A 22,296-nucleotide genomic window follows, 5' to 3' on the forward strand; every position below is an offset into this window, starting at 1 on the left:
ACTCGGAACCCTTCACGAAGGAAACCGGAGTTCCGTTTTATTTTCCGTTGCGTCGCCTTTCGCAAGGACCGAGGAAGTTTTGGCGGATCCCGCCGAAAGCTGGTCTTCGATGGCCTTGGGATGTGCCGTACCATTGTCACTGCGCTTGAAAAGTACCTTCCCATCGGTATCATCTTTCCTAGCCCAGCCACTGTGCTCGATCTCTTCGTGATGATGATGATGGTCGTGATGATCGGGCGATGGGAACCATTCCGAAATCCACACCGGTTTCCAGATTTTTTTCCAGGCTGGCAGCCAAATTTCCTTCCAATCCGGAACCCAAATCTGCTTCCATGCTTCCTTCCATTCAAGCTTCTTGTCCGGCGCCCAGACGAGCTTTTTGCTGGGCTTCCAAATTTGAACCCAAGCCGCCTTCCATTCGAGCTTCTTTTCCGGAACCCAAATCTGTTTCTTCTCCGTCCTCCACACCTGCTTCCAGGCTTCCTTCCAGCCGAGCTTTTTGTCTTCAACCCAAACCTGCTTTTTGGCTGCATGCCAAATCTGTTTCCAGGCCGCCTTCCACTCGAGCTTTTTGTCCGTACGCCAAATTTGCTTTTGCTCGGTTTTCCAGATTTTCTTCCATCCCGACTTCCAGACCAGCTTCTTCTTCCACAGATCGTGGCTGGTGTACTCCCAGCCGTCGTGGTCCTTGCCAAGGAACTTCTCGCCCGGTATGCCTACCTTGATCCACTCCGGATACCAGTACTGCTTCCAGGCCGGAACTTGAACCTCCTTCCAATCGGGTACCTGTACTTCCTTCCACACGGGCTTCCAAATTTGCTTCCAGGCCGGTACCTGTATTTCCTTCCACGCCGGCACCTTTATAGGCACCCAGATGGGCTTCCAAATCTTCTTCCAGTCAGGGACCTGGATCTCCTTCCACGCCGGAACCTGAATCTCCTTCCAAACCGGTTTCCAGATTTGCTTCCATGCCGGAACCTGAGTGTCCTTCCAAACCGGTATTTCCGTGGGTACCCATATTGGCTTCCAGATTTTCTTCCAATCAGGCTTCCAAATTTGCTTTTTGCCCGGTTTCCAAATTTTCTTCCATCCCTCCTTCCAGATGAGCTTCTTCTTCCAGTAGCCCGGATCATGGTGTTCCTCGTGGTGCAGGTGTTCCTCGAAGTGGTGGTGCTCCTCGTGCTCGGGCTGATGTTCGACTAACGTTTCCTGCTGCAGTAAAGGCACCGGTGCCGCATGTTCATCGTGCTGATGATCGTCGAACGTTACTGGCAGTGCTGGGGACGGATAGTCGTAGCCGATGCGTTTTTGTGCCTGTTCTGGTACGTTAACATTTTGGGTTTCCTCCGCCTTTTGGTCGATAATGGCTTTTGCTATTACTAGCGCTGTCCGTATCTGTACTATCAAGGTGATAGTAACCTGTAGAAAAGAGGAATCGTAGGAAAAACGTTTGAAAATTAAATAACGATCATTAGTTTTGAACATAACCTCGAACATGTGATCATTACAATAGCTTACGAGGATGCTTGACCCTCGAATAAGCTAAACCGAAGGAAAGTGGTTCAGTGGTCAATTCATTCCAGTATTTCCAATTCAAAACAGAAGCTTGATAAAACACTTGTGAGAAAGTCTTTCATTCTGACTACGGCCACAGAATCCTGGCTTGACACAGACATACATTTTTTTCATCTTAACATTTCTGTATTTTTCGTTTTTGTTTTGCTTTATTTTGTTTGCCTTGTGGAAGAAGAAAGTTCACGATTATCACACGGTTACATGATTGCCATTGATGTGACAATCAGTATATTATCGGATACGGATGCAGCAAATTGTAACGGGAGTCTCGATTACCGAACCATGGTTCGCATGTATGCGAGTCGTGTGTTGCTGATTAACATGTCATGTGACTGTTTGGAGGATCTCGGCCAGCTGGTGGGTGGAAGTGGAAAATCCTTTCCAATCCATACCGTAAACTAGAAATTGAAAAAATGTATGTCGTTATGTGTGAACCAATCGCAGCTTTTCACTTCTATTTGAAAAGCAGAAAATCTTATAACAGACATGTGACTTGAACATTTATTTATAAAAAAATGTTGGATTAACGAAAAAGGCCACAATTTGCAGTACAAGTAAAATTTTAGAGGCAGCTCCATTTATTCTGCAATTTAAAAAATGATTATGGCAGCAACTGTCCATGACGTGCAGAAAGTCACATATACCTTCCCAGACTCAACTCTAAGTGGGTAGACATCTACTCGTGCGAGATTGGTTAATTGCATAACGCACGTCAATGACGATCACCGATCTACGCCTCATCCGGAACAAAGAGGACACCATGAAAGGAAATGAGTCACTGAACTCATAATGGCGAATACAGCCATGTATATGGAAAGGAATTACTTTCTTCTACAAATCTGTCTAACCTTGGGCACGTTGCAAACAACGTTGGTCCTTGCTGAAGCAGCATCGGCTTGCTTGTTCGAGCCCTAAGCGCGTTTCCCCTGTTTCTAAAAGAGTTCTTCTCATCGAACAACGCGTAGGTGGACAGGGTTTGCATAACCAACAACCGATGTTTGGTTACAGCGAAAGTGACGCGTCATACTGGCTTGACACAGATTATCAAAGTGTACTTTAGGATAAATGCTGGACAAAAAACATGAAATGTAAAAATTGCACGAACATTTTTCTGTTTAATTTAGTAATTTTTAACCAATTGAAGTCATCAATCGTACACGTGCTAGACACCTCTTAGCCAGAAATTCCTTTACACTCATCTCCTGCGTTGATGATTTTAATTTCAACGGTTGCCGGGACCGGTTTCTCATCCACCGGCTGTTTGCAAACTGCCATTGGTACCACGACGCTGGTCTGTGACCGCATCGTAAAAGAATGGTGCCTGTGTGTTAATAGACAAACCCTCAGCATGCTCAATTCCGGTTTTTTTCGTTCCGCAAACGCAACGGCACCGTCTCTTTGCATATGCAGGCTGGGAATGTAGTGAGAAAATGATGGAATCATTTTCTTTTAACACATTAGTTTATGTGTTCATCCATGTTGCACCGGGGAAGCAGGTTGAACAATGAGCGGACATTGTACCAGATTATCGACACACTTTGATGGTTTGTAGCAAATGCGTGTGTGTGTGTGTATTGTTTTTCCTCTCCTCCCAAATGCACTCTTGGGTGAACTCTTAGACGATGCAGTACGATCGCGTGCAAATTATGAGCATTTGTGTGAGAAAAGGTTGTATCACAAAAAGATCATCAGTTCCGGTATAATCTATCTATGTTCCAGCCAAGTAAAGACTTGCATAGGTTTATTTTTGTTGACTAACATTTTCGGTTTTCTTTTTGAATTTAGAGGTTTTTAAATATATTTTTTTAAATTTTAACTAACCAGTACTATACATTTCCCTACTCGGTACGTGTAATATATCAAACAACTGATACTTCGAGTTTAGAGCTGTACTTACTTCATACTACAAATGGATAAAAGAAACCTTATTTATGACATGATAAATGAAATGAACGAAAAAAGATTTAGAAGCAGTATACTTGACCAAAAAAAAAAATGGTAAAGCTCATCTTATTTTTAACATCATTAGTGAACGCAGTTCGGCCTTGACGTAAATTTAATTGGAGAATCAGGCGTACACTTTCGTGAGCTAAAAAGTCATGGATAAAGCTAGAAATTTGACTATCCTTGATCGTATCGTAGAGAGGCTTTCATTTTCACCTTGGAGCAAATTGATGATCCCCAAAACGAAAATCGTTACTGTGTTCAGAGCTTCATGTTTCGTGCTTGTTGGCGTTAGGGAAATGAGTGTTTTACAATTTTCTTCAGCTGACTACATTACTGGGAAGAGATAGTGCAAGCAGGGTGAGGAAATAAATGAGACAAATGAACCGTAAAGTGCCGTTAATAAGCAATAAGGATGTTCGGAACCGAAGTATACGGAATAAAGCACAATCTATAGAAAGACTGCAGAAAAAATCACATGCAGATGAAAGTGGGTAGCCTTAAATTCAATTAATTGAGTGCAACGAAGTAATTTGGTAGGTTTTTATGCGCGATTGAAGCTTTGCGTAAAATTTATATAAAAAATAATTCTTTTTTGTGTTATAGACAAACTGAAGTTCAAATATATTATTTGAGTATTATCTACACAGTTTCGTTTCAAACATTATTTAAAAATGTAATCAGTGAAAAATAGTAACAATAGTACTCTTGCTAAATCTATCCACTCTTACCACACAATGAAATTGGTGGTTTTAATAATAGGCGATTAATTTCCTGGATTCTTGGAGTGTTCCAAATCCACGAGACGGCAAAACTTAGTTTTTTTTTTCTCAAACCACTCACTTTCACTTGCCAATTATCGAACACGTGGTATCTCTGAACTGAGCTGAGATGTTGCTTCCATTTATATCACTTGCATAAACAACCATGTCGCGAAGTATTAAGCAATCGAACATATTGGCAATTATGTTATCACGATTTCCTGTGAGATGTTCCAAAGAAACCGAGGAGGCTTAGCTCAGCTGTATTTTTTCACTTTCGTTTGGCTCGGAAAGAGCACCGGGAAATGGGGTAAAGAAAGTAACGCTCGGTAACACTAACCACAATGTTCCATCGGGGTTTCATCCTTCCCGAAGAAGAAGCGATGCTCGGTGCGCTAAGTCGGAGTGGTAATCCGCTCCTAGGAGCCGTTGGACACTGACTGACAATTGTTTACATCCGCCGAACCGTTTAATATAGATAAACACATGGACGCCCCTCCAAGCTGGAGGAAATGGAGAAAATAGTATTGTCGGTACTCTCACTCCGTCCGGGTGTGCGATCTTGATTCCAATCCAACGCTGGAGTAGGGATTGAGTAATTTTGGCGCGTCGAACCGCTGGGGAAAGAGTTTTAGCTGCCAATGCGTCGTACTTACACATACTGTTGCGGCGCAGCAGACCCCAGAAAGCTCCAAACTCCGTTGAAATGGAGCTTAGTATTCCCGCACGGGTTTCGGGGTAGGGATTGGACTGGAACAACCGTGTATGGTTGGGGTCGCAAGATGATCTCGCAATACGGAGACGACGAGCTAGAGAGAGAAAATGCTTCACTTCGGGAAAGGCCCACGAGGTGTTTGTTTACAAATCAAGAAATGAAAAAAAGTCTCATTCACGATAATTCGAAATACACACGTTCCCGTAGTGCGGACTCACGGATGAAAGTAAAATCCGGACAAATGAGGCACATGCGCAGGCTAAAAGGGAATGAAGATTAGGAAGCCCGTTTAACTGTTCAATTTTTATTAATCAGGTAGAAACAAGTTATTGTGTTTTAATTGATAATTTAAAATCTTCAAAGTTCAGTAACTTCCTCTTTATAAACACATTATCACATCATTACGCTATGTAACGCGGTGTATTGAAAAAGATAATACTACTTTCATAATTTTCAAATAGTTGAAGAGTTGCTAAATCAGCTTCCAAGTTATTGTAAAATGTGATCATTAAATGCCTCTAATCGTCCTTCGCGCCATGCAAACGACGGTTCCCTTCCTACCTCCCTGCTGCTTGTGCGCAAAATGACGAAGCATTTCCCATCATCGACCCAGACTCCACCGCAACGAAACTAACTGAACTGTGTCAGCGGTGAATGCTTCCACCTTTCTTTTCCATTTACTTCCAATCCATTCGCTTAACGTACGGCACTTCTTTCGCCGACGGCAACGCCGAGTTCGGCGCCAAGTTCCGCTACCACCGACCAATGTCAACCCTACAGCACCCGGCTTAAAACGGTCGTGTCGGTGTGTGAGCGCCGGGTTTGCGTAATCGATTCGCGACTTGCCAGCTTCAGATATTATGTCATCCTGGCATCAACCCCCGTGAAACACACTGCTCCAGAGAACCGCTCAGGACAGGTCGGAATCTTTTTTGGACCGGACGAGCAGGATATCCCGCCGAAAGCAGACAACTCTGGGAGAGACAGTTAGGGACGTTGCCTCCGGGTCAGCTTTCGTTCCGCATAACTGCGGTTTGGACGACGTTTTTCTGTTTAGTATATCTCAAGGCCGTTGTTGAGGAAATCGGTTGCTTATTTTCTAATCTTACAATGGGTTGATGCACATGTGATAAAATTCACAATAAATTAAACTTTATTATCAAAGTCAACATTTAACACAATTTTCCTATTATTCAATTATAATATTTTTGTGTTGTTTTTAATCATTCAGGTATATTATATAAATAATACATATATAAATATACATAATATATAAATAATACATACATAAATATACCTGAATGATTAAAAACAACACAAAAATATTATAATTGAATAATCGGAAAAAATCGTTAACAGGAAATAAAACTACAAATATAAGAGTTTAGACACATTTTTACATTTTAAAAGACATTTGTCTTAATTTCTTATGGTCAATTGCTCTTTCAGGTTTTTTAATTACCATGTTCTCTGACTGATTATTTGATGCCACAGTGCCTTGACGGCGTGAGTTCCAATGCCATCCGAGATCGGACAAAAAGTATTATAAGCCATAAGTTTTGGTGAAAACTACCTCAAATGTACATAGACCGATTCTCTAACATCTCTTCTGTTGTGTTACATATGAAAACGACATTAAAATTCACGATCCTACTCTCTTACTCCATCGGTGCTTTTAGCTTGTCTTTCCACTAACCGTTCAGTCTTTCAGCCTGCAACGATTGTCAAATCTTCGGGGAGATTGAGTTTCATTTGAAGATATCCGATTGATATAACCACTCCGGTTAGAAAATAGGCCCATGCGCGCCAGGGCTCACCACCTCGACGGCGTGGGTTCGAATCCCAACCGAGACCGGACCCTCCCCTGTACGAGAGGACTGACTATCAACGCACACAAAAGGGTAAAAGTATCGTAAGCCCTTAACGGGCAGGCATGACCAACAAGGTCGTTACGCCAAGAAGAAGAACCACTCGTGTATCCTAAGACTAACGATTTCTAATATGTTCAACTAGTGCTCGACTAAACTTTAGTGCAATGTTAACAAGCGTATTGTCCTTGAACTACAATTTTATTGTGCTTATATATCACCTAGATTTGTTTCTCAACTTTTTGAATCCCGAAAGGAAGTCATAAATAAAACATAAAACCCATTGGTCCGTTCAGACAGTAATAAAAACTACTTTAAAAATCGGTACGTGCGTCCAAGATAGGTGCAAGCACACTGTTGTGGGGTGAACCTGTTCATATGGTTTGAATAGAAATTTGTCAGGTGGAAGGATTTTTATTACACAATATACGTGCAGTTCGAACTTGAGTGCGTCATGATTTTACCGTGCTGGAAAAGTATCTGATTGGTTATGGAATTGTAAGTACTGTATCGACTCGCCCAGTATGTTCGGATCATTATGTTGCAACGATGCAGTGTTTAAATCACTCTTTGGTTTAGGACACAATTGAAGCTCTGATTAAGGTCGCTTCAATTGTGTGCACTGCCTGACTTGAGTGAAAGTGTTAATATTATAGCTATCATATTACAGGCAAGTATATCAGTCTAAACTTCCTCATAAAGAGTAATCCAATAGTTTAGAAATAGCAACCAATCGTTACCCATTTTACCATTTTAGTAATAGTTTAATAACGTTTAAGATGTGGTTTACTAGAACTTATTGTAGATCAGCCAGTTTGCTAATACACCCAATGCATCAGCTCACTAATCTGTACACTTTCTATAATTTAAATACTTCTGCACTTCTGAATGAAAACGAACTAAGTTAATAAACGTAAAAAAACTAACTAGTATTATAATCATAGCCGTCTTAATAAAACATCGCAGCTATAGCTAACTATTGAACTGAACTTTTAAAATGAATAGATTTTGGATAAGAAATTTCACAGTGACATCGTTATTTTTACAATTTTAATATATAGAACATAATTTGCAAAGGGAAGAATCAACGCCAATTCATACATATTAAACAAAAAAACAGGCATTTAATTTTTAACGGAACGGTTTTAGGACCACTATGGCATATGTGCCCAAAACTTGCCTTACCCTTTATTTCAAGGAACGTAATTGATCCGTTTTGATCAAAAAGGAACATTTGTAGCCAGATTCGTCGAGAGGAAGGTTATGTAATATAGGAACGGCAAGCGGAAAACAAGTTACCGTGACTGTGCCGCTATGACGTAAGAAAGCTTTAAACAGGACCCAATGGTTGGAGTAAAGGTAACACACTCGGGATCGTACCGAGCCACAACTGGTTCTCCTTCGGGAACTCGCTGTCTTCATGCTTTCCACTATCATCCAGACTGCGCGATAACGAGGAAAAGGCCAACGACAGTCGAGTGGCGTGTGGTAAGTCCGGGGGTATGACCAACTCCGACGGAGGCTGTTGCCATTTCGGAAACATGCTGGTCTCCTGAGTCGTCAAGCGAGTATCCCACCTTCCTTCGATTCGTGACGCTTTGCCAGAAAGGGTCGTGGTAGCCCTGCTTCCAGCATGCTGCATTCCATCTGCTATCAGATTCTTTAAAAGGAGAGTAGAAAACATGTCTTCGCAAATGTACTTTCACTTTGCACGCCGCGTGTAGCACAATCGGCACAGTGGCAATGCAATAGATGCAGTTTGTGCCTTTGTGGCGGGGAAATACAAATGATGGCACAGAGGTTGTAAGTTTGAGAGTTCAAAGAAACAGGAAATGCTATTTCCTTTTTGAACAGTGCTGGTGCGGCTGTGTTGCGAGTCGATAATGGATGTCCATGGATCAACCTTAGCTTTGTTATTTTGTGCTCACCTCAACTCCAGGACAACCTAATTTTCTCTTTTCAAGAGTTTCAATTAAGTGGGTCAAAAGGGAAACAACACACTGTGAAAGATGAATTACATAATCAGCGTCACCTACTTTAGGAAACGTGTGGCAGAAACAACCATTAAAAGACTACGCCATTTTTTGCTAAACTGTCTGTACTGCGGGACAAAAAAGATTATTTTTTGCCAGATTCCATAGCCGATGCTCTTTTATACACTTGAGGAAGAGGAAGAGTTTTGCGTGTCAATATTATTTAGACTTTCATCACTTTTGATTGTGACACGAAAAAAGAAACTAATGTTTTAACAGCTTAAATTAAACATACGGTAAAAAGTAGTATAAGTATTTTAATGTTTAAAATTGTTGTATTCATGCTGTAAGAGTATTCGCATAAATAAAATGGCTTATATTAAAAATGTGAATGCAACGATTAAACTCACAACAACCTTGAATAATAGCGACACAAATTCTGAGTATATTCCACTAGGAAAGTGTTTTGTTTCAACTGCACATTTTTCTTCAAAGCATAGTAAATAAGACATGTAGGCTTCGAGTAAAAGTTGTTCCATCAGGTAGAGTTAGGTGAAAGAAAACGAATAAAACACTTCATGGATTGAATTAGTTATCCTTTTTCTTTTCGAACTAGCTACAACACCAGGTGAGTGTATCATTTGGAGAAATGGTATGAAGCAACAGGAGCGATAATAGATCTTCCTAGAGGAAATGATGTAATGTTGTTAGTTTTTCATTACCCTAGAAATGCCGGCATCATTGAACTGTCACCTATTTGGCGGTCCACCCAGGCGATGAAGGACATGTTTATAAGGTTATCTTGTTATACAGAGCTCCTTTCGTTTCATTCTTTTCATTCAGAAATCTATTGCATAATAACGATCTAAACAATATCTCTACGAAAACATTACTTTTCTTCAAGGCGAAGAAAGTGCATGCGTATTCCTAAATCAGGTTGGGCTGGCCCAGTCAGTCAATCCACTTGTTACGAGGCGTACCGACGTATCGATCGTTGGCCAATGGAACATGCATGGTGCCGCTTGACGATCCCAATTTTTAGCTTTTTCTTCAGCTACCCCATGTGCGCCGTAGGCAAGCCGCATCACATAGACGAATTTAATGTTACATTTATCTGTCGTCGATGCAGGGCGCGAAATGGTTGCGGAAAACGGAAACATGCGCTTAGTTGATCGAGATCTTCACTCACTTGCAGCATCTATACGTAACAGTATGCTGATCCTGCTGAAAACTAGGTATACACACAAACTATCACTTGACTCTCATTTTCTTCCTGGGAAGTGGCCCGGTATGTGCCAGAGGAAAACTAGTTTTTCGATAAAAAAGACTCTTGGAGAGAGCTTTTCTGGTACAGTTTACTAACCTCGGAAGCGGACACTAGTATTGCAAGACTTCTTTTGACGATCGTTAATAAGCCATTGCAAGCTGCTACCGCATACCGAAAAAGGACGGAGCAAAACAAATAGTCGACACAGATTGCCACAGACGGTTTGCGTTGGTAAGAAAACTAGTTCCGAACAAAAACAGGAAGCAACGTTTGTACGCCACTTGGAATGCGCTTGGATTTCGGTCATAATGACAAAGAAGTGAGAAGAATGGAAAGAATTTATTTCCGTCCAAATATGCTTTAACTTATGGGTTTGGCATTCTGTTTTATTACACCTTTTACCACCTTTTGGCGTGAAGCCCACGGCTTTTAGTGAATCCATCTAATCTACGATCGCCGGAGCTATCGCGAGCGTCGTTGTGTCTCCATGTGTGGAAAATATTTTTTATCGGACTGGATTGGTTTTTATCTAAAGGTTCTAGATGAAAATATTCAGTTGAAAATAAGCAATTTATTGAAATTACAGCTTTAATTATTCTTCTCGTGGGCATCGCGGTAAAATACCTGGAAACAAAAATTGTCTACAGTCAAAATGATGGCAACTTCCCTTCCCGTATGTAAAATTATACGGTTTTAGAACATTTCTTTCACTCGTTGCAAATGTTTCCTCTTTACTGCTTCTAGTTTTACACGCTGGATAAGGTTTTTTTTTAATTTATCAAATCGTTAAACTAATGCAACGTTTGTGGATGGTTTAGGATTGAATATTCGTATGATTGTATTTCACTGATGAATTTTGTTTTCGGTTGCATAAATGTTTGAAGAATGTTATTTATTTGTCTAACAAACTTGTACACAATACAAAAAAAAATCAATGACAGAACGATAACCAAAGCAATGGTTGAATAAAGATAGTTTATTGAGCTACTGTACGTAGTTTCGATTCTCTCGTGGCTATTATCGAACATTCAAACTCCGGTAGCAAACCTCAAGACACCATGTGCGCGTGAGAAGACAAGTTCAATTCCTAGCTTCCTTCTCGCCATTGCCGACGGGTTAGTTATGAAATCGGAAGCGGGAAGCTGCAGATAGAGAGAGAAAGAGAGAGAGAGAGAGCGAGAGAGAGAAAGAGAGAGAGAGAGAGAGAGAGAGAGAGAGAGCAGCATCACAATAATCCACTGTATCGTGCACGATGATCATGTCAGACTCAAAAGAAAATTGTGCTACCATCGCATTGTGGCTCAAGACGCCTGTTTGCATAGCGCCAGTAATGATGCGCCAAAACCCACGATCCTGTTATGTGACGAGCGGAGCAACACCACAAAACAACATTGAAATTCTCATTACTGCCACACTGTTTCGTTCGTTCCTATTTTTATTTGAAGAGGATAGAAATCCAGAGTAAAGAGATCAACCAAACTTCTAGGAAAAAAACTATTGCCTACAGCCTCAGTATTTTAATCGAAAATGATTGGTTGATGACTTGATGATGCGGTAAGCTCGGTCAGCAGTACGATGGGTTGCCTACCATGTTAATTTACTAAATACAGTTACTATTTACTAAATACAGCTAACTTAATATCCCCAATGTATTGCGACCTAACTAGGCCTGTCCACACAGGCACAAAATTCACATTTTCCCTTCAACTTTTGAATAGTTTGTTTGATGCCATGATATAATTAGTTGTTGGAACACAAGATTTTGTTTTTAAATTGCTTAAGCACTTATAGCAAACGCATTTTTATCACATTGATGTCCATTTAAACTATTTGGAACATCCCAAACATTTAAGGTATAAAACGTTTACATATGAAAGTGGCAACTTTATTCTGACGCAACTTACTAATCAACTTTTTGCCAACGTTCGCCAATTTAACAAAGGATTAATAAAAATGACTCCAATCGTTTCCCAGCTATGTTCCATTGTTTTAAACAACTTTAGGTAATTTGTTACGAGTTTCTTTGCCAGTATCGACCTCTGCATCATTTTTGCTAACTTTTTATAAGGACGTTTGATTCACATTTTAGAGATCCTTGCTTTAAAAACGTGTAAACCGTATTTTTTTTCAAATATTTAACAAAGCCTAGGTAATTTTAATGAACGTAAAGTTGTTTAAAACAAAAATTGTAATTTATAAAATACCAGCTGACCCAACGAACTTCGCCTCGTCAAATTTTAATAACACGCTAATATTAAAACTCCAAAGCATTGGAACTCAAAGGAATATTCGGTGATGTCAACACATACCAATAACAGATTCATCTTTAAGACACGGTATATCGGTATCATATCAAATCCATAGAATGTTATAAAATTCTGCTAAATGATTCTTGACTTCGTCTTCGTCACAATCAAACAATTTATATGAGTGCAATGGTCCAATGGCATCAGTTTTTTTAAACCAAACGTAGTTTCGATACTATGCGCAAAGTTCATATAAAAATTTGTAATAAGTTCAATTTTCGATGAAGCATATTTCAAAATACCGGGAGGGAATTTGTTCATTTCTAATTCCTAGGTGTCCTAGTGCAGGAACACGCACGTTACAATTCACGATCCAGTACAGATTTAACTCGAAAATTCTGATTTTCATTTGTAATTTTTGAACTTCCGTAAGTTTTGTTTGGCCCAAAAGGAACAATTGATCCCACAACATCGTAAAGATTGAGTTTCTTAGTTTTAGTTGTGAATATTTGATTTTATTACATGGAAAAAAGCCGTTTTTACAATTCTTCCCATTTTCTCGATTTTCCTTAGGGAATTTCCCATTTTTTTTCTAACTCTTCGAGGTTAAAAAGGAACATCATCCCAAGACATCAGGATTGTCTCAGCCGATTTTAAATATTAGCGTTACAAACAAACAATATCTCTTATATAATTTTTCGTATGGAAAGAGCGTTTTTTCGAGTTTTCCAGTTTTCTTCCTTTTTCTTGGAAATTTTTAAAAATATTCATTCTTATAAATCCTTAATTGAGTCAAAAGAAACCAACCACCAGAAAACTTTGTACGAATTAGTCTCGTCGTTGTTCAGTATCCGTTATAGACAGTAAACTATTTTTTATATTGAAAAAGTCATTTTTACAAAATTTCGAATTTTCCGGCTTTTTTTGGGAATTTTCCCATTTTCCGGCTTTCCGTTGGGAATGTCATCGAGATTGGTCCAGCCGATTTTGAGTTTTAGCATCACGAACATTCATTTTTATAGACATAAGAGTTTTGGCAGTTTTCACCAGTCATTTTTTTTATCTTCTTTTATATTTACATAAAGAAATCGAAAAGGTTCCAAAACTAACTCATATTTTTTGCAGGCTGTTGTAGTTGAATGCTTATTTTATCACATATAACATACATGTATCAATCTTAGAACTGTCTCTTAGAGAATAATTATTTTCGCCGTTTGATACTGTTTTCTGCTTCAAAACGTGATTTGTATAACTCTGTTGCCTCATTCTCTACCTTATCAAATTCAGTTCTAAAATTATTTATGAAATTTATCAACGATTTCAACAGTGCGGAACCCTTCACCATTTCGCATTCTAGCGTTTACAGAGATTTGCTTGTTGCATTAATTCTGTGCAGTATATAATAGTATATAATAGTCATGAACGCTGTTTAATGTTTCTGCATTTTCTTCAGTAAAGAAGATGTATCCAATGTTGTAAGTTTTGCTTCTCTATCCATTAAAGCATTTTTTTACGTTCATGTACCCAATTTGAAATGCTAATACAGCATCAGCTCTATCCGACCACCTTGTTCTTGATTGCTTCTTTAGTGTTTCGTTACGCAAATAATTGATAATGTAAGGTGAATAATTTTTTTTCACATAATAACATGGCATGATTTTCAATTCCAATAAATGATTTTTTCCTGTGTACCTCCGGAAACATATCTTATGACAAGTTGGTCTATTTAGGATTTTTTTTATCTCCTCTGCTATGTTCAGCTGCACTTCATTTGCAAGTAAACCTACGAACTCACCGCATATTTACCTTCCCGCGACCTTGATGAGCATAGTTTTTCAAATGTAATTATAGAAAATCATCATAATCACTAAGATATTGTAGGCAGTTTAAAAAATTCCCTTTATTACTGGACTCCTTACTCTCATCGTGGCCTTGAAATCCTAATCCAAGACGACTTGATAATTTTATAGTGGATAATATTATTTTTAAAACTTCCCTCCAGTATCCCTCTTCTTTTATTCTTTCCTCTATGAGTTTAATGCCAATTCTACTGGTTTGTTGTGATCGTCTATAAAGAACGCACATACTACAGTATGTCCCATAAAAAAAATGCGAAAATCAGTACCTTAGATTCAAATAATTTTTTTCAAACAAAATAATGAAACAAATTGTTATGTTAGTTTTTTAAGCCTTTAATCATTACATTAATAATTAGGTATACCATTTTTCTCGATCGCCTCCTCCATACGGGGACAGAATCGAGAGCATACCTTCTCAATGTATGAGTCAGTTTTCGAGATCCATGCCTCGGCAATTGAAGGTGTCAGGGATCCAACAATGGTGCTAGAACGTTAACAGGCCTTAACCAGACCATGGGCCCATGTTGTTTAATCCAATGGATTCAAGTCCGGGCTGGTGGGAGGTCAAATCTATTTGCCCAAAATTCCATGTTTTTCTTCAGCCACGTTTGAGTCCTTTTCGAGGTATGTCACGGGGCTCCATCCTATTGGAAAATGACGTGTTTTGTGCTCCAAAGCTAGCTTTTATCCATGGCAGAACGTGGTCCTTCAAAATGTTCATATTTACCTCGATATATATGTAATTTTAATTCAGCTTCGATAAATGCTGAAGGCATTTTAAAGCTATTGGGCGCAATGATCTCAAAATCTATGATTCCTTCCGAATTTTGGCTGTAAACTTGGTTTTCAGGTTCTCTGAAATATCCTCAACCTTCTTCGGCGATACAAACCTGTCTATACGTGTGTTAGACACGGGATCGACAATGGACATTTTTTCAACAGAGAATACGATGACGGTATTCTTTTGTTTTGATGTTGACACCAAACGTGTCGAGAACTCCAGCCGTAGTTGTTTGATTCGGTCTGTTACAAGGTGACGCTTTACTCTGACTCTGCACGATCATTTCAAGTCATGTTTGGTTCACCCATGCATGGTAGATTTTGAAATATCGGTTTCCTTAGCCAATTTTCGGATCGATCTGCTACGATTTTGTCTCACTCAAGCTCTCATTGATCTGATGACCTTCGGCGTGGGAGTGGACCGTGGATGGCCACTTCCTGGCTTCGTGGGATGTGGTCCATCAAGGAGTGATCGTTGGATACAGTAAACAGTAGCCAGGTGGCATCCCACGATCGATACAATTTGTGTTACGGGCTTTTGGGCGAGCAGTAAACTAGTCACAATCTCCTTAATGTACAATTTTCTCAACTTTACTACTCGAAAATCACTTTTTTGATTACATCATCTCATAGTATACTACCAGATGATTACACACGCACATTATCACGGTAAAAATAACGTTTAAAGCTACCCAAAAATAAGCATTGAAAATTTTCGCATTTTTTTATGGGACATACTGTATGTGTTACTTAGGCATCTGAACTACATACTCAATATCGTCATCGGATAACATTTTAGGCCACAAAGCTACACTGCGTCCCAAAATGATAGCCTCACCCAGTTTTTTCACTCATATGCTATTTTAAATGATCGCAAGGTAAAATAAACGACAGAAACATATTCCTTAATCTAAAAGAAATGTGTTTCACTTCTATTTTATCAGAAAAAAAATTTAATTATAACATTTTGGTCAAAAATTTAAAAAATGGAGTGTCCCATAATGATAGCCTCACTTCAAAAATCATTCAAATAAACAAAGCAACCCAGTTCCGAGCCACGTTATCAGTTGCCAAAAGTATTTTTTAAGTCTCTCTCTTTAATGGCAAGTCAAATCATGAGATTGGTGTGCTAATAAATAGATTCACAAACGTCATTAACGATTATGTAAAAGATTCCAGTTAATATGGGGTTCAGAAGTCTCCTGGTCGTCTTCAAAATCTTTCCTCGCGTGATAATCGGAGGATTTTTTAAGTTGCTTTCAATTCAATTCAAGAAAATGCTGCCGGGCACGCACGCAAGACACCAAGAACTCACCATGCACGGTCGGGTATCAAAACAATGTCTTAGCCAGCCGTTTCCCCAGACCTTAATCCAATAGAAAATGTTTGTGGAAGGCTAGCTCAAGAGATTTATGAAGATGGGAGACATTACGAGACCATAAAGGACCTTAAACTTGCTATCCGAAATGCTTGGCGTTCCTTATCAGTAAATACGTTAGAAAAATTATCGGAGAGCATGCCATCACGAATTTTCCAAGCAATAAATCGTAATGGAAGACCCACTGATTATTATATCATGACTTTTGAATCCATTTATGCTATTTTTGTTGATAATTTAATCAAAATTCTAAGTGAGGGTATCATTTTGGGACACCACTGATTTTAGTTTCTTGCTAAAAAAGGGATTGTTCATTCGTTTTCTTCAACAATATTTATGCAAAGTAGTCATTGTATACTTACAAATATTTGTGTATTTTTTGAAAAAAATTGTATGCTTGGTATTTTCCCTGCACAGAAATAACTAAGTGAGGCTATCATTTCATTTGGGGTTCATTTTGGGGCGCAGTGTACATTACTACTTTGTGCACATTATTGTTCAAACAGAATTTTCCGCTTGGGCCACAATCTGGCTTCTGTTTTCATCGTTGTGCACTAGAAAAAAATCACGTAATATTCCAGAATGCTCTCTAACTGCTTCTGCTCACCGTTATTTTTTTTTTTATTCTTCCCAATATCTTGTGTTCTTGGTTCCTCTTCCTATTGCTAGTAGTTGGTTGTTGAGTTCCCGTTCGTTAACGTTTAAGAATTTATACAAAGAGTTTTTCTGTGTTGCCAAAAACTCATCAGTTTGCTTAATTTTTTTCGGTTTTCTGCACCACTGTGGTATCGTTTCATGATTTTTACTAAGTGACGTGTATAATTCTGACGTGAAAGAAAAGCAAATAATAGAACAAAGTATGAGTGCATTGGAGCAGGTGTATTTTATTTGTGTTTCTGTGTTTCGTTGCTTCGCCCTATGGCCTCAAATCGATCGATTTCAATTCTGTTTCCAATTCCGCTTCATGTGAAGAGCTCCGTACATCACGGTAACGTCTAAGCAAAGTGTCTCCTTCGTTTTTGTTTTAATTTATTATGTAATCGTAATTCTGACAATGGTTTTGTCATAGTTAAAATTCTTTTCATTATTTTCCCCAGCAACGAACAAAAAATAAAGCAAAAGGAAATGAGCTTAAGGAGAATATAAATTTTGACAACGATTTATTTATACCGTTTCTTAAGGCTAGTTTACGGGTAGTTGGATAAGTCATGGTATTTGAGACTGACCTAGTTTACAAAAATGTTTATCCGTTCTATGAATGGTTGTTGCAAAGTTATCGTTATTGATTGAGCATACGTTTCTTCGCCTCGTGCAATATTAATAATACACTATTATTGAAAAAAGAGAGACTAATGACCGCAGAGGTCTGGGTCTCTAAAATTAAAAAAAAACTAATATTGAAAAAAAACAAAGCATTGGAACTCAAGGACATATCATAGGGTTTTTAACCAGCTATAATTCTACGTGCGCAAACATATTCCTAAACACCAAGAAGTTTCTTCAGCGGAAATTAAGAAGTATAAAAAATACAACTATTTGAATAAAAAAAATTGCTTACTTACAAAATTTTTAATATTATTATTTAAATGGGATGTGTTAGAAAACATTCTCAAGTATCATCACTGAAAATTTCAAATCACTGCGGCTTCTAGAACAAAATATATAAGTAATGTATGGCTTACCTGGATAGGCAGTCGTATGTTAACGTAGGTATTTTTGGTCGTAGACCTGAAGGTTAATCAATCGCTTGATGATGAAATAATTCGATTATCTGTGAATACGGACTCGTAATTTGTTACAATTTCAATCGCTATGGATAAGGAGGAAAAAATCATTCAAAACATCGTTAAGATTGGCTAAGCGTTTTCTTAGTTTTATGTCAAATCGTATGTGAATCGTATATATGTATTGTATGGAACAAGCAATTTTTACAAATCTTTCCATTTTCCGGCTTTACCTTCGCGAATTTTAAAGTTTTCTTTTCTTTAAACCTTCCAAGAGTAAAATCAAACAAATAATCCGTTTACATCGCCTAGATTGGCTCAACCGATTTTGAGGCGATTTAGATTTAAAAACTAACAAATACTCATTCTAATTTAAATTTGTTTTTATTAAAAGCCTTCATCGTATTTTCTGGCGTGCTGGCTTTTCCTCCGAAATTTTCTAACATTTTCATTGTTTTTATTGGGCCAAAAATCGAATAGGAATAGTAAATAGGAATTTTCAAATTATCTTTTTTCCTAAACCTTTCTTGTGGGTAAAAAGTAACAAATCATACGTAGACATCATGAAGATTGGTCCAGCCGGCTTTGAGTTTTAGCCTCACGAACAAACAAACATTCTTTGTTATAGATATACATAGTTCATAAAAAAGCAATATATATTTATAAACTTGCAAACATTCTTTGTTATAGATATACATAGTTCATAAAAAAGCAATATATATTTATAAACTTGTAAAAATAACTAAACATTTACAATTTAGAATCCCGGACGCATTTTACATCGTTGAAAGTGTTATTTCTTCATATACATTTTCAAAGTAACGACTTTGGAACAAAGAAAATGTGAAAAAATACGACACCAGATGACGCTAGTGAGGCCACCAGATGGCGCCAGGACTATTTACGGCATAACCGGTTCGCTGGAACAGACCCCGGTGATTTACGATTTATGACCTTAGTATGACCTTCAAGAACCGTTTCGGAGAACCGGTTATTTTGACCGGTTCGATGACCTTCAGCCCCGGACCCGCGTGATTTATGACCTTGAAGAACCGTTTCGGTGAACCGGTTTTTAACCAGACTTCATTTTGCATACGACTAATGTTGTGTACAAGTGTAGTGTACAATTACTTACTCTACTTTTCCACAGATGTCGCTGCTACAGCTCGGAAATGCCCAGCAGTGCCATCTAGCGACAGTGTGTATAGGCTGGCCGTAAGTTCCCAGCACACCTCGTGCTCACCAGATGACGCTAGTGAAGTCTCCGTTTAATGTGTCCGTTGAACAGTTCTAAAATGCTTGCGGAATTAAAATTTGTAAATGTTTAAATGAAATCAAGACGAATTTCGAGCATTTTGCAAATTTTGTGTCAAAGATGAAACATAAATGTTTAAATAGGAGGATCTTATTGGTTTTTCGAAAAATAACCTCAGATCGTTGACTGGTATTCCGTGAATCGAAATAGTATCATTGGACTCTAAACCATGTTTCATTTCTACTATTTCATTTTCTTTAGTTAAGAACCACTTATTTTTGCTATCATTTTCAAACAATAATCCCCAAACTCTACGCATACATATTTGGCGATATTAATATCAGTTGAATTGCTAGCGATATTACTTTTTTTCACAATTGGCTGTTTCAATTGTGGATTTGAAGATTGTGTAGAGAATTTTTGTTCACCGAATTCATAGATTTCGTTGATGCGTTTAGCTATTTGTGCCAACGGTTTATATCCAGATCGAATTAAATTTTTAATCTGTTACAATTTACTTTCGAAAGGATATGCACTAAAATTAGACAGTATGCCAAAGCGTTTTACGTCGTCTACCAAATGACTTAAATTGTGAACATTGAACTCATTTCCGTATGTATGTCCGTAACAGTCAACGAAGTGCAAAAGAAGCGAATTTGCCAAATCGAGAAAATGTGCATACTCATAACGTGATACGCAATCCGCAAATATCAGAAGATTTGAGATTTCAGGCACATCATTCAAAGCCCATTTTGTCCTGAAGCTACCGAACTTTCCATCACGCCATCCTACCAAACATTTCTTCATCCCCCACTGTAATGCACTTTTGGCAACCAAAATGGTTGTTGAAATTAGCAGTAGTAAAACAATTACTTACAATATTATCTTAACGCTCAAAATGATTACATTTATTTAATAAGATTAATATCTTATATAAAAGCTCTGGCTGGGGAATCACATATAAAGTCACGAATGGAGACTGCAAAGGTGTGGCTATTGATCACCACACCATGCTTCAGCACATCCTCCATTTCAGCGACGAACGGGTTCAGAAATAAGCCGACATTACTGGGCTTACTTTTTCCGCAATAGATCCCTATTACCATTGGTTGTATACTTGAAGCTTCTTCTATATTGAAAAGTATTGGCCATAACTCGTCCTTTGAGCTCTTGTAGATTGGAAGCCCATCGACGTTTACTTTTATGGATATCTTATTTAGATGCTGTATTGCTGCGCCTCCTGAAGGCTACCACAGGCTCTCCTCCTCAACTCCTACTGAATACGTCCGCGACGTACAGAACGGTAACTTGTCGTCTAAATATCCAAGCTTGGGTACACGGAGAAACCCACCCCCTTGGGCGGATAGGCGGCAAGGCTGAATTGAGAGGTGGAATGGACTGCTACCTGGTAGTAGTTAGGGGCGGCTGTACACCCTGTGATGGCATCTTACGAGACGTAAAACAGCTACGATGCGTTGTTCCTCCGACGAGGTAGGAGGCGGGGGGAGAATCCTTGCAAGCCACCCCCTGTATAACTGCAACGAATAGTCACCAAGATGAAATATCGATTTGGACCAATCATGCCCGACCCTCGCAACGGAAAAAGGACTACGATTGGAAACTCGGTACATGGAACTGCAGGTCTCTTACATCACCCGGGAGTACCAGAATACTCACAGAGGAAGTGAGAGCCCGCGGCTTCGAGATAGTAGCACTTCAAGAGGTTCGCTGGAAGGGAGTTTCGGAGCGCCGCTACCGCAGCGATTGCATGATCTACCAGAGTGTTGGAGACAAGCACGAGCTCGGTACGGCGTTACTTGTTATGAGTGCTATGAGGAAGCGTGTGATCGGATGGTGGCCGATCAACGATAGGATGTGCAGGTTGAGGATACGTGGACGTTTCTTCAACCTGAGCATTATTAAGTGATGACGACAAGGACGCCTTCTATACGCAGCTCGAGAGGGAGTACGACCGCTGCCCACAACATGATGTGAAGATCGTCATCGGAGACCTAAATGCTCAGGTCGGGCGAGAGGAGTCCTATAAACCTACGATTGGAAGCTTTAGTGTCCACCAGCTAACCAACGACAACGGCCTCCGGCTCATAAACTTCGCATCCTCGAGGCACATAAACATCCGTAGCACCTTCTTCCAGCACAAATCTCATTTCAGCTAGACCTGGAGATCACCACAGCAGACATATTCCCAAAAAGACCACGTTCTCATAGACGGAATGCACTTCTCGGATATCATCGACGTACGTACGTACAGGGGCGCAAACGTCGACTCGGGCCACTTTCTGATTATGGTGAAGCTACGGCAGAAGCTCTGCGCTGTCAACACACTACGTCACCGGCCCACCCCACGCCTAAACACGGATCGGCTGCGAACACCTGCTGTTGCCGAGGGCTACGCGATAGCGCTTGGGGAAGCGCTACCGGACAACATCGCGACCGCCACAATGTCCCTCGACGACCATTGGCGTATGATGGAGCGAGTCATCAGCAGCACAGCCGAGCAGACACTGGGCCATAAGCCACGTAACCAGAAAAAAGAGTGGTTCGATGACGAGTGCAGGCGGGCACTAGCCGAGAAGAACGCAGCGCGCGCCCGAATGGTACAGCGCGAAACCCGTCAGAACGTGGAACACTACAAACGACTGAGGACACAGCAAACCCGGCTCTTCGAGAGCAAGAAGCGTCGCTTCGAGGAGTCGGAGGAACAACTGATGCAGCAGCTAACTCAGTCGGGGGAAACTCGCCAGTTCTACAGGATGTTGAAGAAGACACGAGGCGGCTACACGCCAAACGTCGCAATGTGTCGTGACGAGGAGGGCAACATTCTTACGGACGAGCGAGAGGTGATCGAAAGGTGGAAGTGCTACTTCAACAGACACCTCAACGGAGCGGAAGTAGGGGAGTCCAGCAGCGGCGCAGGCAGAATTGAGAAG

The 22,296-nt window shown here is 39.6% G+C and overlaps 1 protein-coding gene across 1 annotated transcript; it reads right to left on the minus strand.

The window, feature by feature from the left end:
* Positions 1-12: 12 nt before the first annotated feature.
* Positions 13-4,644, minus strand: LOC131266017 (uncharacterized). Its single transcript, XM_058268352.1, has 2 exons — positions 4,621-4,644; positions 13-1,419 (listed from the first exon to the last, which is right to left on the minus strand). The coding sequence occupies exons 1-2, from the start codon at positions 4,642-4,644 to the stop codon at positions 13-15; spliced, it is 1,431 nt and encodes a 476-aa protein (XP_058124335.1).
* Positions 4,645-22,296: the final 17,652 nt, after the last annotated feature.

The sequence above is a fragment of the Anopheles coustani genome, chromosome 2 (assembly GCF_943734705.1).
Source record: "Anopheles coustani chromosome 2, idAnoCousDA_361_x.2, whole genome shotgun sequence".
NCBI lineage: Eukaryota > Metazoa > Arthropoda > Insecta > Diptera > Culicidae > Anopheles > Anopheles coustani.